Source organism: Bison bison, unplaced genomic scaffold (genome assembly GCF_000754665.1).
Source record: "Bison bison bison isolate TAMUID 2011002044 unplaced genomic scaffold, Bison_UMD1.0 scf7180017864282, whole genome shotgun sequence".
NCBI lineage: Eukaryota > Metazoa > Chordata > Mammalia > Artiodactyla > Bovidae > Bison > Bison bison.
The window spans coordinates 430,487-447,467 of record NW_011494854.1 but is presented as its reverse complement, the minus strand read 5'-3'; the positions used below and the strand labels follow the sequence as shown (position 1 = coordinate 447,467).

At 41.3% G+C, this 16,981-nt stretch overlaps 1 protein-coding gene across 1 annotated transcript in view; it reads left to right on the top strand.

The window, feature by feature from the left end:
* LRP2 (low density lipoprotein receptor-related protein 2) overlaps nucleotides 1-16,981 on the top strand; it is a 175,961-nt gene that overhangs the window by 146,561 nt on the left and 12,419 nt on the right. Inside the window, exons 63-71 of the mRNA XM_010849414.1 lie at nucleotides 2,130-2,252; nucleotides 3,700-3,828; nucleotides 7,230-7,361; nucleotides 8,263-8,394; nucleotides 10,025-10,168; nucleotides 11,669-11,834; nucleotides 13,400-13,528; nucleotides 14,778-14,998; nucleotides 15,768-15,944. Of these exons, the coding sequence (XP_010847716.1) occupies nucleotides 2,130-2,252; nucleotides 3,700-3,828; nucleotides 7,230-7,361; nucleotides 8,263-8,394; nucleotides 10,025-10,168; nucleotides 11,669-11,834; nucleotides 13,400-13,528; nucleotides 14,778-14,998; nucleotides 15,768-15,944 (1,353 nt within the window). The remainder of the gene's footprint in view (nucleotides 1-2,129; nucleotides 2,253-3,699; nucleotides 3,829-7,229; nucleotides 7,362-8,262; nucleotides 8,395-10,024; nucleotides 10,169-11,668; nucleotides 11,835-13,399; nucleotides 13,529-14,777; nucleotides 14,999-15,767; nucleotides 15,945-16,981) is intronic.

Genomic DNA, 16,981 nt, shown 5'->3' with positions numbered 1-16,981 from the left:
GTCTGTTGTGGTCGAAGTCTGAGTTAGGGTGGAGTGTATATCTCTCCTGCTCCACCCCACTTTCAATGCCCCTCAGAGTACTTCTGCCAAGCCTCTGGAGCTTCACAAAGCACCTTTAGGAAATATTAAAACCACTTAATCTTTAAACTCACTTCATTTACATCATAATTCAAGCCCATCTAATTCCTTTCTGTTGTATGATGCATATTTATTTTTTAAACCAGTCAATCTCAATGTGGGTACCCATCCGAATCCCTTGGGGAAAGGTGCTTTAGAAGCACATGCTCTGGTCCCACCTCAGGCTTAGACCTATCAAAGGTCCAAGGACATTTTGGGTCTGGGCAAAAATATATTGAAAAAGCTCCTTAGGTTTTAATTTGGTCTCTTGGTTGAGAACTACTGCATTTTAGCCAAGTGAATGAACATAAGTTTGTTTTGATCATTTTGCTCCATGCCTTGAGTCATTGGAGATCTCAGGTGTTATCTCTGTTACTAAGAGAGTCAGTATCACCTGGCGACCTGTTAGAAAAACAGATTCATTGCTGGCAGTGGAGGCCAGCAATCTCTGCATTAGTAAGCTGCCCACCCGCCTCCCCAACCCCTCCCTCACCCACCATGTGATTCAGATGTAAGCCAAGGTTAAGAAGATCATGTAAGTAGAAGCCCTCCATTCCTCTTGAAACTCTTAATTCTTAGTTTCGTTTAGCTGTAATTCACTTCTGAGGTTCTCATCATCACCTCTTCCATTCAATTTCCTAGATTCGTCACTATTCATTTTAGCCCTCACTATTCATTTTTATGATTTGACTCTAGAAAATAATATATCAGAATATTCCTTCCATCAAGAGAATTTAATTATATTATATAATTAAAATATAAATTGCATTATATTTTCCCAGTGGCATCCCAATATTTCCCTTGCCACATCTTTTCTTCTTAGGAATTAACAATAGTTTGTTTTGTTTTTCACTTGAAGAATCTTGAAAAAGAGCCTAAACATGTGTAACTGTCAAATAAATCCTGGAAAAGTTGTTTCCCACTATAAGATAAAGTGCCCATAGTTAGTAAGATTAAACTTTGGGGAGACAGAGACACAGCCACATGAAAATGATCCACACTGTTTTATAATGTTACATTTTCCTTTCACCACAAATAATCCTTGTGAAGTTCTATTAACAATACTTCCAAGAGCCAACTTTTGCAGCTGTTCTTTTTTTCCCCTCAACCTCATTAAAAATCTCTCCTCTTGCTTCCTGTGTGTGGTACCAAGGCAGAAGGAAAATCAAACAGCTCATGTCGTCCATGGGAAAGAGGAAGACACCTGTGTGTTGAGTTCTGAATTCCTGGTACATGTAGAGGACTGTGTCCCTGTTCTAACCAAGGGCCCTGGGTTTTACCTGTAGGTTCCTCACAGGGGCATGAGCATCAGCCAGAGATCTAACTCTGGGTAACAGAATGAGTACGTGTTTGCTTTGAGATGTCAACTTTGAAAGTAATAGGTGAGGAAATTGAGGAAGGAAATTCCATCATGGTGTAGAACTTTAATGAATGGACTTCATTTTCTGGATTGTAGTCGGAGGGACAAACAGTGAGCTCCTGGCTGTTAGGATGAGAGTTAGTGTATAGTCCTGCTGGTCTCTCCAACCTTCCGGCCACTGTTGTCCTCCTCACTCTAGCTCCAGCCACAGAGATCTTTTATTCAGGTCCAGAAGCCTGCCATCTTCCTCCTGACCCAGACTCTTCCCACGTGAAGCCCCTTCTGACCCCTCCTCCCCTAGATCTATATCAGATCTTCCCAGTAGCTGGTTTCATAGCATGTTTCCTTTGGGGCTGTTACCACAGTTTTAGTTGAATGGTTAATTTGTGAAGTTGGTTTCTTTGCTAGAATAAAAGTTCCATGAGGATAAGAACTGCGTCTTTCTTTTCCCCAGTTGAACCTGGTGCACAGAACAGCACCAGGGTGTCAACAAGACACTCAAAATATGTTTGTCAATTGGTTAATCAAATAAGCCAATAAGGGACAAATCAAGCAAGCCCAAGCCTGGTGTTGGCAACAGGAGTGTTTTTATATCCTGACCCTTATGTTCTATTCTTAATGTAAACTTTTGCTTTTTCATCTTGTGTTCTAGTAAATGTTGCCTGTGACTCACCATACCGTTTCCGGTGTGACAACAATCGCTGCATTTATCGTCATGAGGTGTGCAACCAGGAGGATGACTGTGGAGATGGAAGTGATGAGAAAAAGGAGCTCTGTAAGCAAAAGTCAAAAGGGAGAAGGGAAAAGAAAGGCCCCCAGTGTCTGCAGTCCGAAAAATGTACCTCAGGGATTTCAGTTTGTTCTATAGAGGCTTGAGCTGTGCGTATGACTGCAGATCTCCATGGACATTGTTTGCAAGACTCCCTAAACACACAGTACTCAGATGCAGCCCTTCCCCCATTCTTCCTATTTCATTTGAACCAGATGTTGGAAAGTTCCTTAAGGAAGTGAGAACAAACACTAAATAGTGGTTTGAGTCCCACTTGAAAAACTAAGGGTTTCTCTCTTTTCAAAAATGAGGTTTGGTCACTCTTCAGCCTAGAGCTTCTAATTGTTAATCTAGGGATGGGAACTTCTCAATGTCCCGCTGAAAAGCTCATGTTGAGTAAGGCTGCACTAGTGTTCACAGGGCTTATCTAATATCCTTCTTTAAAATGAAAATGCATTTCCCAGACGAGAAAAATGATAGATTATTTTAAGAGATAAATGGCTGCATTTAATATTTTAGGTATTGAGAAATCTGTGCTTATCCATTTTGAGAACGTTTTCCATATATCCATTGAAGGAAAGAGCTGATTAATTTTCTGGGCAATTTAGTTTACCTAGAAAAAGTCAGTCAGGAAGGTTATTTATCCTGAGTCCAATTACTTTTTTTTCTAAAAGGATATTAGCTGGGGAAATTTGGATAAATGCTTTTCTATTCTCTATTCCTTACATTGATGTGGCCTTAGAATGCTTACTGCCAGTTGCCATCCTATGTCAGGCAGACTTTGATACCATCTCCATGTTCAAGTTTGAACCCTTCTTCTCCTTCCCCTTTTTGGGGCAGAGATGAGCCAATGGTTATAACATTGTTAATATGTTTGTTTGAAGCATAATACAAAAGGATGAAAACCTGGAAATAAAACCTTTTTTAAAAATTGGGGCAGGTTTACATCTTTTTGTCTTCTGTTTCCACTTCCTCTATTAATCATGCCAGACATTTGTAGGAAGTGATCAAATCCCAGTGTGGAAAAAAGGGATAGGAAGCTAAAATTCTTCCCATGGAGGAGATGTTAGAGGAATCACAGCCAGGCATCACAGTAGACAAACTGCAACATTTCAGTGGCTTACACCAGCAGAGGCCTAAAGTTTGATGAAGGTCAGGCAGCCCCCTTCATCCTGTATTAAGCCATCCGGAACACGTAGTCTTCAAGGTTGCTGAGGCTGGAGAAGAGAGAAATGGAGGAGACAGTTTCCTTACTTCTTAGGCCTGGAAGTGACAGGTGTCCATTATGCTCACAGTCCATTGGTTGGATCTGGCCCCAAGCTACCTGCAAGGGAGACCAGGAATTGTAGGGGAGCACCAGCTTATTTGTGAGAAACACTGTCTCTGACACAGAAGGAAGCATCTTGTTTCACAAAAGACAATGTTTTGACTTGAACTTATTCTTAAATTATAGGTGTAGAACCGACTCCTAGACCTTGTACACCAGATGAATTTAAGTGTAGCAATGGGCGTTGCATTCCACAGCACCGGGTGTGTGATCATGTTAATGACTGTGGTGACAATTTCGATGAGACAGGATGCAGTAAGTAAATAATTATTTTTGTACTTCATGGTAGTAACTCAGGTTACCTTACTGAAAAACTTGCAATAACATAAAGTAAATGGTAACCACATTTGTCTTTAGTTTACATGTTGTGTTTCTTTATTGAACAGTTTTTCTATACCAGACATTGTGCTGAATACTACATGAATACTAAATAGGACTATTTCATTTTATCCATGTAACAATCCTGTGAGTTAGGTATTGTTTGTCTCTCTGTCACTCTCTTTTAAACAAATGAGGAAACCACCCTACAGGTTAAATAAATTGGCTGTGTCTTCCTGTCATTAAGAAATTGAGTCAGGATTTGAACTCTGGTCTCCTTTAACTGAAAGGCACAGCCTCTTCCCAGTTCACTAGGTGGCTGTCAGCACCTTAAAGCTATTTATTTTGTTTCTAAATTTGCACATTTTTTTCGTCTTAAGCCAAATGCAGTATCTTTGGCACAGAGGGGAAGAGTAGTTGGTAAGAATGGAAATGTCAGGACATGCTTATGGTCCAGTGGTTAAGACTCTGTGCTCCCGATGCTCCCAATGGGGCCTGGTTCAATCCCTGGTTGGGGAACTAGATCCCGCATGCAGCAACTAAAGACCCCATATGCTGCAACTAAGACCTAGCACTGCCAATAAATTTAAAAAAAATATATTTTTAAAAGAATAGAAATGTCACAGGGGACCTTGGAAGGAACACAGATTTTTAAGAGAGGATTTTTGTGTAGGAAAGGTATGATGTACACAAACAAGGGATGATTCTAGCTTAATGGAAAGTGAATGTTGCAATGGCAGGCTAATAATTTGCCCTTTGGTAGTCCTGTATAGCGTTTGTGAAATGCTTTCACATACATTCTTTTTTTGTATATATAATGTTTATCTGTTTATATATTTTGGCTGCACCAGGTCTTCCTTTCTGTGCGGGGGCTTTCCTCTAGCTGTAGGGAGAGGGGCCCTCTTCCTTGCAGCGTGTGGGCTTCTTGTTGCAGTGGCTTCTCTTGTGGAGCACGAGCTGTAGGGTGGGGCTTCACTAGTTGAAGCTTCCAGGCTAGCACACAGGCTCAGTGGTCGGCTGTGGCGCATGGGCTTAGTTTCTCCACCGTATGTGGGATCCTCCCCGACCAGGGATTGAACCTGTGTTTCCTGCATTAGCAGGAATGGGTTCTGCACCACTGAGCCACCAGGGAAGCCCCCCATACATTCTTTAGTTTGTTACTCAAATTAGCTCCAGGGGATTACTGCCATTATGTCTAAAAGAAAGCTCAGAGAGCTTAAATAACTTGCTTGAGGTCACACAGAGGGGCAGGGGCCGAATTGGAACCGTCCTGGGACTCCAGACTGGAAGAACTGGCTCCCACTTCCTCTGCCACTAACTGTGCCACTTAGAGTACGTACTAACATCACCAGGCCTCAATTTCTTTTTAGGAAAAAGGAGGGAGTTCTTCAAACCCTGCAAGTCTGGACTTGGTAACATTAGTTAGCTCCACATGCTTCCAACTTCCTGGGCTTTAATAGCCTTTTTCTGAGGCCCCTCAAGGATTTCCTGGCAAATTTTTCTCCTGTGTGGGTTACAAAGGAAGATGAAGAACCAACCATATTGAGTTGATTTGCCATTTGTTTCACACACTTTATCAATAGGATTGGACTTTTTGACATAATAATGTGATTTAAATTAAATATTTAAAAGGCATAAACATGAGGGAATTTGCAGAACCAAGAAGTTGATTTGGGTTTGATGCCTGGAGACTAACTGATAATGTGAATGGTTCCAGGACTTTGGGGATTTCCAAGTTAGGTTTGGATCAAGCTTTGGTTTCTTTTGCAGTTGCCTGTGCAAGTTAAAAGGCTTAAAATCAGCCATAGTCCCTGTTCTTTTTAAGGTAACTTCCTTGCTGAGAAATTGTTTATTTATATTTTTGGTTGTGCTGGATCCTCATTATTGCGGCGATTAGGGGCTACTCTTGTGGAGCGTGGGCTCTAGGCTCGCAGGCTTCAGTAGTTGTCGCTCGAAGGCTCTAGAGCACGGGCTCAGTGGTTGTGGAGCCTAGGCTTGGTTGCCCCATGGCATGTGGGATCTTCCTGGACCAGAAATCGAACTGGTGTCTCCTACACTGCAAGGCAGGTTCTTCACCATAGTACTTCTAATTCAAATGACATTGCGTTAAAAGCAGGGTTTGTTTAAGGGAACTGGGTAGCCCAGGCAACGGCAACCCACTCCAGTACTCTTGTCTGGAAAATCCCATGGACAGAGGAGCCTGGTAGGCTGCAGTCCATGGGGTCGCTGAGGGTCGGACATGACTGAGTGACTTGACTTTCACTTTTCACTTTCATGCATTGGAGAAGGAAATGGCAACCCACTCCAGTATTCTTGCCTGGAGAATCCCAGGGACAGAGGAGCCTAGTGGGCTGCCGTCTATGGGGTCGCACAGAGTTGGACACGACTGAAGCGACTTAGCAAGCAAGCAAGCAAGGTAGCCCAGGCATTAATCTGGTATGGAAGCAACATTTCTTTTCAGATATTAAGTGGATCTGTGATGGAATTCAGTCTTACTGCATTGGGCTACTTTGACTAAGATATAGAATTCTCATTTTAAATACCAGTTCTTGGTGCTGCTCATCCGCTTGCTTTCCTTTTCATTTCCCTTTCTCCTCCTTTTCTTTTAAACAGAATCAATGCCTTCTATTTATATGTGTGTGTATACATATGCTATATATACATGTATACACACATGATATATATATATTATATATACATCAATATTTATATATATATATATAAAATTTGAGCTTCCCAGGTGGCACTAGTGGTAAACAATCTGCCTGCCAATGCAGAAGATGTAAGGGATGTGAGTTTGATCCCTGGGTCAGGAAGAGCCCCTGAGGAGGGCATGGCCACCTACTTCAGTATTCTTACCTGGAGAATCCCATGGACAGAGGAGCCTGATGGGCTACGGTCCATAGGGTCACAAAGAATCAGACAGTACTGAAGTGACTTAGCATGCATGCACCCAAATATTATTTATATATTGATATCATTGTATAATAGTAAGATAGTGGAGCAGGTGGTGATGGTTGTAAAGAGTCCCTGGCTTTTTGATTCTGTCCAGAAATGGATGCTCAGAGGATGATCTTGGCAGTGCTGAGTATAATCAGAAAATTGCCTCAAGGATCTAACATTACATATATTTGTACAAATGGAATTCAGGGCATTGGCAGATATACCTGTAGAGAGGTCTCTGATACTCAGCAAAACTTATGGAAAGGGGGCATCTCAAGACTTTCTGTTCTCTGATGGCCATCTGTAGGTGTTCTTCTGATAGGCCACTTGAGTGTTCACTTGTGCTTCATCTGCTTTGTACCTTTCATTTGTAATGGTGGGATTTTGCGTTTCAGATACAGGAAAAGACAGATCATGTGCTGAAAATCTGTGTGAACACAACTGTACCCAGTTACGTGAAGGAGGATTCATCTGCTCCTGTAGACCTGGATTCAAACCCAATAGTATTGACAGAAACCTCTGTGAAGGTAGACTGTATTTCCTCCAGTTCCTATAAGGAGAACCTTGTACTTTTTAGGTTCTCCACTCATTCCCTTTTATTAAACATGGCTTAATTCCCTCCGTGGGGCTAAGCTCATGCCGGTTGCTTTTTTTGCATGCTGTCTTACCGGTGTCTGGCATAGCACTGGGTGATAGTCTATCTTCAGTAATGTCTGTGAAATTGATATGATGAATGAAGGCTTGGCTGATGATGGCTCCCTATTGTATCAGTGTGTGAGATCAAAATTTCTCTTTAACAAACACAAGTCTGCCTTTCTTCAGACAATACGTATTTATTACACCCTTATGTCAGACTTATATAAATGAGTTCTAAGATGGGGCGCTTACCAAGATGGTAAATATCAAGTAGGATTTTAGGTGTATTTGATCATTTGAATTTACTATTCCTATTTCATGATGTACCATACTCAGATGATTAGAATAGTTCTTTTGAGGGCTGATGCCTATGAACTCAGTTGAAAAAGCCAAATCAGTGCCGCCCCTTCCTGGAACCAGTTAGCAGGAGGGAAGTGGTATCAAATACCAGTGGTACAACAGCTGCTTCCCCAAAGGGAAAATCTTGTTCTGCTGTTGTACAGAGTCAGACTGCTTCTGTTTAAATCTGGTCTTTGGGACTTTGGGTTCAATAACAGTCCATACCTGAGAGAGTCGTTTTGGAAGATCAAATGAGGGAAAAACTTGAAATGCATGTGAAATGGTATCTGAAGTTTGGTTAGTGTTCTGCAAATGTTGGCATCATGACTTGTGTTCATCTGCACTTTTCTCATCATTATTGCTTGTGAATATGGATTTAAACAGAAGCAGGATCTCTAAGGAAGAGATGGGCTCTAAGCAGATATTGCTCACTTGGTTTTATTTTGCCTGCAGACATCAATGAATGTATGCAGTTCGGGAGTTGTCCTCAGATCTGCCATAACACCAAAGGAAGTTATGAGTGTTCCTGCGCTGAAGGGTTCACATCTCTGAGTGACAGATATGGAGAACGGTGTGCGGCTGACGGTATGATGCTTTGACGGGGGATTAACTGACTTTCAAAGACTCAAAGCCAAGGGCTACAATATACCAGGAAATAAACTTTTGAGTCCTATTTTTTAAATTCACCAGCTGCTTCTCTTCCAATACCCAACCCACTCTCTTCTCCTCTCCCCTGACAAATCAAAACAATAAACACAACCCCCAACAAATACATAGACACTGAAACAAGAGTCAAGTGTTATTATTCTGGATTTAGCCTCTGGTCCACCTGGATGAAAACTTCAAAAAGTGGACAAGATATCCCTCTCCAGAGGATTCAGATAACAAATGCATCTGTCTAGAATGGTAGTCAGCAAAGCCTTCCACTCCACTGAGGTCAAGGTTTGAGGTCCAGTAATCCAAAATAGGTCACAAAATACATCCCATTCAATGGGTCATAGTCAGTTGGGGCAGACCAGGACCACTCTGTTGACAAAACTTTTTTTTTTATTGTTCATGGACTATTGATCACAGACAGAAAGAGTCTGGCTTATTTACAACTTCAATCATTAGCTCTGCACTTTTGGTTAATGCCAGTATCTGTGAAGCAGGCCTGAGTAAAAGCAGAAATAGAGACTACATAAAAATGGCAAAAGAAAAAGTCAGAAGTTACCACAGTCCAGATTTCCAGAGTTTTGATATAAATCAGCATATCTCAGTTAAGGAGTCTTTATAATCTTATGGATTTGAATTGAGTTTGTAATTGAGTTTAAGGACTTGATAAGAAGGCGACATTTTTATTTTGCATATTAAGGGTAAAATGGCTGTTCAATTTCTTTGTACAAATTGAGTTTTTGTACAAAGCATACATTTGACTAGCATACTTAAATATTTTACCCTCTAAGCATTTTTGACTCTGAATGCAAACTAGGGTGAAGGCATTTGAACAGTTGGTGTGGTAATTAAGCAGCAAATTAGAAAATCTTCAACTCTTTTAACCAAAGAGATGACTGAAATGAGAAATTTATGTAGAACATTATATCAAGATAAAGGAAATACATAAAATGAACTTTTAAAAGTTACTTAAATTGGGTTTGATTGACATTATGCAAGTAAATTAAAAAAAATTCTAGACAGTATATCTTGGAATAGTCACCATTTACATAGCTGCTTTAACTAAAAAAAAAAAAATAAGAACAAGCTGGTTTTTTGTCATTAGCTAGAAGCTAAACTAGGTCATGGAGCTGATTACCTGCTAAAAGAATCATTAAAATCTGTCAGTAAAGAATGAGAAATGGAGACTTCTGGGTAAACTTTTAGTAAGACTCTATATATTGAATTTCTTCTGTGAGAATGAATGTCTACAATCTTATTTGTTTTATTGTCATTGAAAAAAAAAATCAGTGAAAATGAGGTAACTATCCAGGGATTTCAGTCTTTACTTTGCTTTAAACTGTTACCTAAAGATAAAGAACTGATTATATCCCTAACAGAAATGGAGACAAGAATGTCACAGATTTTGCAACCCAGTTTATGGTCAGCTCCACTGATTAGCAGAGTTTAGTTCCTAGAAAAATGTGTGTGTGTGTTTAAGGACAGGGAAGATATCTGCTGTTTTATATCCAAAATTCAGGTAGAATTCAAATAGATTAATCAGCCCTTCTTTTGTCTCCAGGTAGTCCTCCTTTGCTGCTACTGCCTGAAAATGTGAGAATTCGAAAATACAACCTCTCATCTCTTCAGTTCTCAGAGTACCTTGAAGACCAGGAGCGCATTAAGGCTATGGATTATGATTGGGATCCGGAGGGCACAGGCCTCAGTGAGTATGAACCCTGGCATCTGTCACCGATATCAGTTGAATCCACTGAGTGATAAGGTGTTGAACTTTGGGAAATGGATTTTTAATGAGCGAGTGTTGCTGCCTGAGTGGAAGAGGACGCTCCTCCCACCCGGCATGCTCCAGACTGCTCAGCGTGGCCGTGCACCCAGCCTGTTTCCCAACTTCTCACTGAACCTTCTCCCATCTCTGGGGACTGTTCTTTCAGGACTGCCTCACATCCCTTTGTTCACTGTCTCCTTGTCTTTGCTCTTGCCAAGACTGTTCTTCCCCACTGCTGTATGGTTGGAGCATTTCTATTCAAATCCCAGTTCAAAGTCACCTCCCCTCTGGTGTCTTTGATAATCTCGGTTCTGTGAACCTGTAGCATTTTATCCACATTGGATTGAGTTTACAGCTAGTTGTCCACACATCTTTCTCCCTACACCTTAACCATGTGCTCTTTGGAGACAGAGATTGAATCAAATTCATCTCCACATGCCTGGCATCTGACCCAGCATCTAATTTAGTGTATGTGGTGTGTAGTTGATGAAGGAAAATAAGTGATGCTTACTGCTAAGTCTCTTATGGTTCTGTATGGCATGCGGGAGATGGTTGTTGGGCAGGAAAACTTATATAGTATGCCTGTCTCCCTTGTCTACTGGCTTTATGACCTTAAATAATTGTAACAACTCTCTGGATCTCTATTTCTTATCTGTAAAATAAGAGCAGTAATCTTGCTCAGCCTGGCTCCCTCTGAGAGTTGTTTTGAAAGTCAAATGAGATGATAGATATGAACATGCTTTGCAAACTATGTAGGGTTTATTTCACATTTCATCATACAATGCAGTAAACTTTTCAAGAACGGTTCCTACCTAGGAAAGTGTGTGCCCTGAAAGGCACAGTCTTCCTATGCTTTTAAAAAGAAAATTGTATTTTTTTTGGCCACAGTATGTGGCATGTGGGATCTTAGTTCCCTGACCAGGGATCGAACCCCTGTTCCCTGAAGTGGAAGGCGAAGTCTTAACTGCTGGACCATAGGAAAGTCCCTTCCTATGCTGTTTAAAGTGCCTGCTATCCAATATCTTTTAGTGTATACATAAAATAAGGCTTTTCTTCTACACAGCTTCATTATTGCCAGTATGGACTTAAACTCGTAACAATTTGCCCCTAGTTAATCTATATATTCTTTTTTTGAAACTAGAACATGATCTTAATGAGGGTAAACAGTCTCTTGGCTGAAATATGTTTTAATGAATTACCGTTCAATGCTGCTGACTAATTATCAGTAGGTTATCAGTTAAAGCTTTTATAGCTAGAATGTCGAGTATGATAGATTTTTGAGGTTTGATCATAGTGGTTTCATTGCACTATTAGTATTACAGGAACACTGAGGAAGCAGAGACATCAATGAATGAACAGTACTTCACCTGATTAGACTCCAGTTCTTCCCTTACCTGATGCTGGTTACACGCACCTGATCGCTGTGTCTCACCTCCGCAGGTGTTGTATATTACACTGTGCTAGGGGAGGGCTCTAATTCCGGTGCTATCAAACGTGCCTACATTCCCAACTTTGAATCTGGAAGCAATAATCCTGTGATGGAAATTAACCTGGACCTGAAATACATAGTGCAGCCTGATGGATTGGCAGTGGACTGGGTTGGAAGGTAAGTTTAGCTTCATTTCCTTCTGCCTTTTCTACTCTTCTGGCCAGAGCTCCCCTCTGCTCAGCTTGGCACATGAATTGAATTGACCCAGATTATGGGTGCACTCAGCCTCAGGGCAGCTGAGTGATACCTGGACTTACTCGCATCCCAGCATCTACCTCTGCTTACCCAGTGGGGTGATGGGGTAAACTTTATCACTTCCTGTATTCTGTGTGCCTCAAAAATGTGGGGAAAGCCCCAAGGTCAAGATTTTATATTCTATCTAGGAGAGCATTTTTGTCAACAGAATTCTGGATTCCAAAATGAACTTTCAGTATGGCAGCACTGCTCATTTGGTGAAGAAATGGGACAGCCTTGCATTCTACCAGCAAAGCAGTTGAGACGAAACACTTTTCCTGATGCTGATTATTTTGAGGAGGAACAGTCCAAGCGTTGTGTTCCTAGCAGGCTGTGTTATCTGAACAGATTGGAAGTTTGACTTTCCTGTTTAAGCTTTGGGTTTGAGCTAATAGGGGTGTTCTTCTAGAACTTCAGGAACCAGAGCCAATTTAAATGATGTCTAAATAAGAACCTTAAGTAGGTTTATCATCAGATAGATTCACGAGAGGCAAACTGATGTTGAAGAAACCTTCTTCAAGGAAGAGCCTTGGGTTGGAATAACATTTACGGGAAAGTAACTACATTACAATCAGAACTCAATCATTTGTAGAATCATTATGTCCTTCTAATGAAGTAGTAGTGTAAAATGTTTGTTGCCCTCTGAGACAACAGAGAGTCATCTGTAGTATTAATTTTCACCTCTTCACATACTTGTCTAGTACTCCTGGAAGACTTGCGCATCTTTGCAGAAGTTAGGCAAGTCCCACTGTACTTGCAGGATAACAGGAGACTCATTTCAGCAACTCCTGTCAGGAAACAAGACCTCAGAGACTCATGAACTGGCACCTCTAGACTTTAGCACCTCCTTCTGAAAACCAGCCTGGCAATGGCAGATCTTTCTTCTTGTTTTCCCTCTTTTCAGCCTTAATGAATGAGTGAATTTAAGAAAGTACTGCAGCTCTTTCTGCTTGAGACTGAGACCTGAAGCCCGAAGAATAAGGGCAGGGTGGCTTTGCTGAGTTTGCTATTTTGAGTGTCTGTTTCCACTCATCCTTGAAGCTGATGCCAGATTCCTAATGATGATGATGGACTCTTGGCTGAGGAGGAAGCTGACTCACAGGCAGTCAGAACGAAAGGCCCACAGAGCCTCACGACCCCTACCTAGAAGCAGTTGTCTCGTAATCATGCCAGGTGTGAGGGTCACCATCGTTACCCGTCCTGGCTGATAACCGCTGCTTCATTGAATAGCCCCTTCACCCCACACCCCATCACTTGTAACTTCCCTCACATGTCCCCTTGGCTGAAGAGACTGGGGCATTCCTGAGAGACAGAGGCTGTGCTCTTATCACTGGTGTCTGAGTAGCTGTTTTGCTGGCCAGAACTTCCACACTAAATGCTCTGGTCTTCACACCTCCACCCCGGAAGTTCATTCTAGACTTTTCAGTTGTTTGTCTCTCTAAATTCAGGCATATTTACTGGTCAGATGCCAGGAGACAACGGATTGAAGTGGCTGAACTTGATGGAAGGTACAGAAAGTGGCTGATTTCCACTGAACTGGGTCAACCAGCTGCAATAGTTGTGAATCCCAAGCTAGGGTAAGTACTTGAAGGAGTCCTTAATGTGCAATATTTTCCACTGGGTTCTCAAAAAAATTATTTTCAATAATTTTCAATTATTCCCAATTGTACTGAAGTTGTCCTTGGACTTTTTTGAGCGGCAGCTATGACTGTTTTCAAGAACTATAATATATTTAAAGGATCAAACAGGCTTCAGTAGACAGACACTGCATATGGGGAAGGGTTTAGCCACATTTTCAACACTGCGGTTTGTCTAAAATCCACACATTTCTCAGTAGTATTTAGGGATTGGGCAACACCTGATGATTGGTTTAGACTCGAGATTGCAAAGTGGTTGGTGGCTGATGGGCTAAACATGGCCCGTATACTTATTGGACTTGAACTTCAGAGCTTTAAGTAAATGTAGTTGATAGCATTAGATATTTAAAAGATGATTTATTTATTTATTGGCTGCATCAGGTCTTAGTTTCAGCACGTGGGCTTTTTGTTGCAATTTGAGGGTTTCTTTAAAGTTGCAGGTCACAGGCTTAGCTCCTCTGAAGTATTTGGAATCTTAGTTCCCCAACCAGGGATGGAATCCAAGTCCCGCCTGCACTGGAAGGTGGGTTCTTAACCACTGGACCACCAGGAAAGTCCTGATAACATTAAAATTAAAAAAATATATATTTGTATTTCTGGTTTGAAAAATCAGAATAACTGGTAACCTTACGTGGATATGCTTTCCTTGACACAGTATTGCCTGAAACTCTTAGGCTAGGGCTTGGCTTAATGTGGTCTTTGCCCATCACCCTACATTCACAGCTGCCCTGACCATCCATTTATCTTGCCTGATCCTTTCTAGGTACTTAACGTGGTGCAATCCTTGGTTTACTCAGTTCTTCTACAATCAAGTATAATTGGCTGCAAAGGAATACATTTTCAAAGAGTTAGGATGAGGAAAGGAATCTTTTATTTTTTTTCACTCAGATACATTCCAAACACAGGATTGTGCCTTCTTATACAGTGGCCATTCAAGAAACAGCCTTTGTGATTATATATATTGAAGGGTGTGGATATATATCCTAGGACAGGACTGTCCAGGTTGTATTTGGAATGTGCAGTTCTCATGAAGGAGAGCTCACAGATGCACCCGCTCTCCCTTGTCTCCCTGTCTCTCCCTGTCCCATGTAGATATAAAAGCAGCATCCTTTAGGACCCAGGCCTCTTTGAAAATCAGTTGGTTTTTCCACCTGATGAAATGCTACCACGAGGAAACCTTCTGTTACAGGTTTATGTACTGGACTGACTGGGGCGAAAATCCTAAAATCGAGTCCGCTTGGATGGATGGGCAGCGTCGGAAAGTCTTGGTTCAGGAGGACCTCGGTTGGCCAACAGGCCTCTGTATAGATTATATGAATGGTGACCGGATCTACTGGAGTGACCTCAAGGACAACATTGTTGAAACCATCAAATATGATGGAACCGATAGGAGAATTGTGGTAACTTCAGGTTAGAAATTTCACTTTCAATTATCCTATATTAATTAATGTGTTTCCAGTCTCTTTGCTCCCCTTTTCCCAAGAAGTAATCCTAATCTTAGGAGACGGTTTATATAGTTTCTTATATACTTTCCATTCTACCCAGCTCCCATCTGCTGATTCAAATGCAAATGAACCTGTTAGGAGTTCTTTCTTGTATCATAAAAAAAACTGCTCTCGGCATCAGATGTTAAAATAACCATTTCTCGTTAGGTTGCCCTGATAGAGGTGAGGATCCTGTGTTACAGTGGTTATATCCAGGTCTAATTCCTTCTAGATACATTCATTTTTAACATGCTAAATTGCCTTTTATGCAAGACTGGAAACATTTAGGAGAGTAGCATTTTGTTTTCTTGCCTAAATTCTACAGACCTGAAAAATCCAGCACGTATCAAGTTTTCCTGATAAGTGGTATCTTATGTCTAAGGAAAAAAAACTCTCTGCCATACAACTTGTTTTCTAAAAGTAAAATAAAATCAGCAACTTGAAAGTGAGCAAGTCCCCTATAATTGGTGTCAGCCTGTAGGCATTCATCCAATTTAATTTCTGTTATCTTGATCTCCTGGCGTGGCACACTTTCTTGGCCGTATGTACAGAGAATCTACGGATGTTGCTGGAATTTTAAGGTGTTGCCTTAGAGGTTGATCTGAGCAGCTTGACTTCCAACCTAGAAGTGGAGCTTGGGTATCTTCTTTTCAATAACCTTGTTTTGTTTTTGCTTTTTCCCTGTGGGTGAACAGCGGTGAACCCTTATAGTCTGGACATCTTTGAGAGCCAGTTATACTGGACATCTAAGGATAAGGGAGAAGTGTGGATCCAAGATAAATTTGGGAGAAACAAGAAAGAGAAATTGCTGACAGTGAACCCTTGGCTTACTCAAGTTCGAGTCTTCCATCAACGGAAATATAATCATTCAGGTAGTCACAAACCTTATTTCAAATTAATGGCTATAGTCTTTCTGGAAAATGGTGGTGGATAATAATAGCTGATCTCCCTGTGCCTGAAATGTGCATGTGTGTGTATTTTAATCATTTTGAGGAGAGAAAGATAAAATTGGAGACAAAATGAAATGATGCACACCATCAGCAGATATGAAGTAAAAATCCTTCAGTCCTTGTTGCTTGCAGTGTGGGAATGTCTTCTTAGGCCACAGAATCCAGTATGGGTTAGACCCCTGATAAATGTAAGTGGGGTTGACAAGTCACATAATAATAGGTTTCATGGACATCAGAAGTCTTACCCACTCTTAACAATTGCAAGGTCAGGCTAGTCAAGTCATCCTGAGCTAGGCAAGCCTTAGCTTAAAGCTTGAAGGATGCCTTTTTACATTCTCCCTCCTTCTTTTCTTAGTTCTGGGTCCTGCTTCTTCAGGTGGTGGTGGTGGTTTTGTTGCTAAGTTGTGTCTGACTCTTTGTGACCCTATGGACTGTACCCCATCGGGCTCCTCTGGCCATGGGGCTTCCCAGGGCAAGAATACTGGAGTGGGTTGCCATTTCCTTCTCAGAGAGATCTTCCCGACCCAGGGATCAAACCCATCTCCTGCATTGCAGGCAGACCAAGGGGGATGTGTTCTAATTCATCCTTCATCACTGTGTGGAGTAACGTGAAAGGGAAAGGACATTTTTGAAGTGAGGAAAGGAACTAGAAATCTGCCCAAGTCACCCAAGCAGTAGATAAGCTTTAAACCCAGAGATGATTTTTAAACTTTATTCCATTCAACCCAAAGCTCAGCATTTTTCTATTCTGGTCCATTTGTCAGTAAACCCAGTTCCAGCTCGAATTCTATGGCTCTGTGTGAGCTGCATCCCAATTCTGGATTTCTGTGACAGGGCCTCAGTAATTGTAATAAAGGTGATGCTGTTAATCAGAGCTCTAAATTCCCTAACCTTGCAAATAATGAAACTGAAGCCCAGAAGAAAAACTTGTCTTTGGAGAGCAGGGGTGAAAAATCACA